The sequence below is a fragment of the Coffea eugenioides genome, chromosome 9, assembly GCF_003713205.1.
Source record: "Coffea eugenioides isolate CCC68of chromosome 9, Ceug_1.0, whole genome shotgun sequence".
Taxonomy (NCBI): Eukaryota; Viridiplantae; Streptophyta; class Magnoliopsida; order Gentianales; family Rubiaceae; genus Coffea; species Coffea eugenioides.
Genome location: NC_040043.1, coordinates 24,601,923 through 24,607,238, shown reverse-complemented (window position 1 = coordinate 24,607,238; position 5,316 = coordinate 24,601,923). Strand labels below are relative to the sequence as shown.

The 5,316-nt window shown below is 40.9% G+C and overlaps 1 protein-coding gene across 1 annotated transcript; it reads left to right on the top strand.

Annotated features, from left to right (window-relative positions):
* Window positions 1-594: 594 nt before the first annotated feature.
* LOC113782381 lies at window positions 595-987 on the top strand. Its single transcript, XM_027328274.1, has one exon. The coding sequence runs from the start codon at window positions 595-597 to the stop codon at window positions 985-987; it is 393 nt and encodes a 130-aa protein (XP_027184075.1).
* Window positions 988-5,316: the final 4,329 nt, after the last annotated feature.

Genomic DNA, 5,316 nt, shown 5'->3' with positions numbered 1-5,316 from the left:
CATTTTGTACCTGTGAATATGAAGTATTCCATGGATAAGTTGGCTCGGGTATATATGGAGGAGATTGTGAGATTACATGGGGTCCCTGTAAGTATAGTTTCTGACCGAGACCCTCGTTTTGTGTCAAGATTTTGGCAAAAGTTTCAGGAGACCTTGGGAACTAAACTGAACCTAAGTACCAATTATCACCCTCAAACGGATGGGCAATCGGAACGAACGATTTAGACACTTGAAGATATGTTATGAATGTGTGTTTTGGACTTCGAAGGTAGTTGGGGTCAACATATGACATTAGTGGAATTTGCCTACAACAACAGCTACCATTCGTCGATTTAAATGGCACCGTATGAGGCTCTTTATGGACGAAAGTGTCGGTCTCCGCTATACTGGGATGAGGTAGGAGAAAAGAAAGTCTTGGACCTAACAGTTATCCCTTGGATGGAGGATGCCCAAGAAAAGGTCAAGTTGATCCGTCAGAGACTCCAAACTGCTCAAAGTCGCCAAAAGAGCTATGCGGACAATCGAAGAAAAGACTTGGAGTTTGAAGTTGGAGATCGTGTTTTTCTTAAAATCACACCACTACGAAGAGTTACGATGGGTAGAGGAAAGAAACTTCAACCAAGATTCGTAGGACCTTGTACGATACTCCAACGAGTTGGGCAAGTTGCATACCGGCTCAAGTTGCCGCCAAGCTTGTCCCGAATACACGATGTCTTCCACGTGTCAATGCTTAAGAAATACTACCCTGACCCGACTCATATTGTACAACCAGAGGAGATTGAGATAGATGAAGCCCTTACCGACGAAGAAAGACCTGTACGTGTGCTAGATCGAAAGGTGAGGGAGCTGAGGAGTAAGCAAATTCCCTTAGTGAAAATCCTATGGAAGAACCACGGAGTCGAAGAGGCGACCTGGGAGATGGAAGACGATATGGAAAAGAAATACCCTGAACTGTTTGTGAATCGAGGCGAGAAATTTCAAGGATGAAATCCTCTTAAGGGGGAGAGAGTGTGAGAGCCCGAAATTTTCTTATTTTCTAGGTTTTATTCTATTTAATTGCATGTTTTTCTGCATTTTCTTTCTTAGGAAAATTTTTATGAGTAAATATAGGTTTTAGATTATTTTTCTAGTATCGGTTAGGTTTTGAGAAATTAAGAATGTATACCGGACATGGGACCCGCTAGTGCGGAAAGTTCGGTAAAATTCGACCAATTAGGTTAAGTTTGGGATACTGGAATTAATTTACTAGGTGCTAAGAGATAATTAGAGGTTTTTATACGGATGAGAGTGGAGAGACAAAAGGATAACCTAGCATTAAAGAGAGGGACAAATGTCACTTTGCTATTGGACTTGGAAGTTGACCATAAGACCATCTTACCACCTTTACCAAATAAATAACCAAAAATTGGCCAAAAATCCTCTTATTTATTTCCTCTCTTGGCCAAGCTTCTTGGAGAGCAAAAGAAAGAACAGCTATCAAATTTCTTCTACTCAATCTTGCTCAATCTCACAACTTAACCGATAAAACTTCAAATCACTCCATAAAAACCCTTAGTTAGGTGGTAGTGAAGTAATAGGTGAAGTGGTTTGAAAGATAGTGGTGTAAAGTTGCTTCCTTTCTTGAGATTTCAAGGTGAGTAGTCAAGAAATTCCATCTTTGGCTTTGATAATGATGAATACATGACTTGTGAAGGTTAGTTAAGTGATTTTGTGGAGGTTTTCATGACTTTTGGTGGTGTTTGATGAATTTTTGATTTTATGCTTAATTTTTCTGTTTTTATATGTTTAATGTTGTTTGGCCGTGTATGATGGTCTAGTATGGGTTAGAATGAAGCTTTGGTATGATAATTGTGATGATTAGTGGAAAATTTCTGGTTTGAAGCAAAAATTCCAGATTAGGGTTTCTATTAGCCCTGTTCTGTCCAGTACCATTCGACTCGGGTAGAGGCCGAATTAGCCTTGGATTAAAACATTAAAGTTGTATATAATGATGTTTTAGAGTTGCCTGCATAATTTCAGCTTAATCGGAGCAACGTAGCCTGTGAAAAGACCAAAATTTCCCTGCTGCCCTGATTCTATCTGAAACTGATAATCAGCTTTTGTAATTGGTTAGTTTGACTGGGAATACTACTGATTTGGTTGTTGATGCCTTCTTAAGAATTGTAGCATTGTATCCTATCTTTCAGATGGCCTTGGAATCACTTGAATTGAAGCTGTGTGTGCTGAGATATGAGTGAATGAATCAGGACTGCTAGTTGAATTCCACAGGGAGCTTTAAACTGGAAAATCTGGGGTTGTTTTGGTAAATTTGACCTAGCTACACTACAAACTGGACTGAGTGATCTTCTACAAAGTTGTAGCCCTTCGTCTTAGCTTCAAATTTGTCTAAATTTCACCCTAATATGATAAGTGTAGCTCCAGTTGTACCCGTTCCGCTAAATGACGTCAAAACTATCTTTTGGGTTTTAGTGCATAAACTTCATTTCCGTACTCTCCCTAGCTTGGTTATGCACCTATACATTCTATTGGGCCTTATTTTTGATAGTTTGTGGAATTGCTTTGACTCATGTTCGAGTCTTAATTGTGATATTCTTGTTGTTTAGGTCGTGCCGGTGATCCGATGGCTACGCCCGAAACTCACTTGTGAATTTGCTTACGTGTCTTGGTGAGTGTACCATTATATGGTCTACTGCTTAAATGGTTGTTTATACTGGTTATATGAACTTGAATGGCTTGAATGAGATGAGAGTGTACTTTATCGCTTTCGGTCTCTTATCTGTATTACTGTTACTGTTAAATGTGAAATTGTCTACATGTGTGATTTGACTTGGCTGAGGGCTTCGCCCGACAACTTAACTGTGCTATCTGAGCTCATATCCCGTTGGTCTTTAATCGAATCGAGCCGGCAAGGGCTTGGGCGAATCGATAACGGACCTTGGGTTCACTGCAGTCGAGTGGAGTGTTAACTCCTCGACTTTATGGTATACTCGAGTATTACCCTTTCTGTTACTGTGAGGTGTTCGGTCCCCATAAGAGGGTGATCGGTGGAAGGAATATGGAGTAAAGTGGGGACCTACAGGATGTTCTTCTCTTTAAAGGTTGACGGAGTGTCAACGGGTTGGAGATCAAGTGCGGCAAGTGGAAAGTGGCTCTTGAGAGCCAATTGTATCCTTTTATATTGACTTGTTTGTTTATGATCTTTGGAATCACTATGTGATAAAATGTGTTTATTGGTGTGTCTTGTTGGTACCTCACGAGCGTAAGCTCACCCTTGTTACTTTGTTTTCCTTACAGGAATATAAATAACTTTCGGGAAGACGATATTGTTTTGAAGCACGAGTTGAGCTAGTTTTATATAGCTTGAATATATTCTTTTGTAAAGCTCCTCGATGGTGGGAAAAACCCTAAATGTACTTAGATCTAAATAACTTTCTTTTGATTTGTATATTACAAACGTAGGTGTATAACACCGTTTAACCCTGTTCATGTATCCTATTTGGTTTGGAAATATTTCTCCGAGGTATGGTGATATATATATTCGATTGGATGTTGGTTGGATGGTGACGTGGCAGTCACTATTCATTTGCGATTTTAATTTTTGTTTCCCATTTTGTGGTTTTAGATCGCTTGTGCGCGCTAATATTTTCTGAAACATTTTAGATTATGTATAGCCGTCTTAGCAGTCCTGGCGAGAGTTTGGCAGACAGTCCGCTAACCCCTTTGGTACGCCCTTGGGGAAGGTGGGCTGTCACAAAGGACAGTTTCACTGTTTACATTGATGCTTCGAGGGAAGGTTTGGGGTTTGTATTGATGTAAAATAAGAATGTGATAGCCTTTGCCTTTAGGAAATTGAAGACCCACGAGCAAACCTATCTCACTCATGACTTGGAGCTAGCCACAGTTGTCTTTGCTCTGAAAAAGTGGAGACACTACCTGTATGGGGTAACCTTTGAGGTTTATTCCGATCATAAGAGCCTTAAATACCTCTTTTCCCAAAAGGAGTTGAATATGAGACAACATCGGTGGATGGAATTCTTAGAAGACTATGACTGCACAATCAACTACCATCCGGGTAAGGCTAACGTAGTAGCTGATGCCCTAAGTCAGAAGACTCAAATATCTGGGTTAATGGTTAAGGAGTGGGAAATGTTAGGAGCCGTTGGTGAGTGAAACCCTAGGTTGGAATGTAAGAAGATAACCTTTGGAAATATCCGGGTGACATCCGTTCTATTGGGTAGAATAAAAAAGGCTCAAACTGAGGATCCGATGGTTCAGAAGTGGGTGAAAAAGGTGGAGAAAGGAGAAATTCCTGATTTCAATTTAAGTCCTGAGGGAATTTTGAGATTTAGAAACCGAATAGTGGTGCCTATGAATGAAAATTTGAAAAGGGAGATTTTGGAGGAAACTCATCGCTCAAAGTATACAATCCATCCTGGTGGTAACAAAATGTATCAGGACCTTCGACGGTTGTATTGGTGGGATAAGATGAAGAGGGAGATAGCTCAATATGTACAAACCTGTTTAGTGTGCCAGCAGGTTAAGACTGAACACCAAAAACCTTCTGGATTACTGCAACCTCTTGAGATCCTTGAATGGAAGTGGGAGAATATCATGATGGACTTTGTTTCTGGACTACCAAGGACACAAAAGGACATGATGCCGTTTGGGTGATCGTTGATCGATTAACCAAATCGGCTCATTTCTTACCTGTGAATATGATGTATTCTTTGGACAAGTTGACTCGGTTATATATGGAGGAGATTGTGAGGCTACATGGGGTCCCAGTGAGTATAGTTTCAGACCGAGACCCTCGTTTTGTGTCGAGGTTCTGGCAAAAGTTTCAGGAGACCCTGGGGACCAAACTGAACCTAAGTACCACTTCTCACCCTCAGACAGATGGGCAGTCGGAGTGAACAATTCAGACCCTTGAAGATATGTTAAGACTTGCATTCAAGACTTCGGGGGTAGTTGGGGCCAACATATGACCTTGGTAGAATTCGCCTACAATAACAGTTACCATTCGTCCATTCAAATGGCACCGTATGAGGCCCTTTATGGACGGAAGTGTCGTTTACCTATATATTGGGATGAAGTCGGGGAAAAGAAAGTCCTGGACCCAACAGTCATTTCATGGATGGAGGAGGCTCAAGAAAAGGTTAAGTTGATACGTCAGAGACTCCAAACATCTCAAAGTCGCCAAAAGAGCTACGCGGACAACCGAAGGAAAGATTTGGAGTTTGAGGTTGGAGACTGTGTTTTCCTTAAAATCACACCACTACGAAGCGTTACGGCGGGTAGAGGAAAGAAACTTCAACC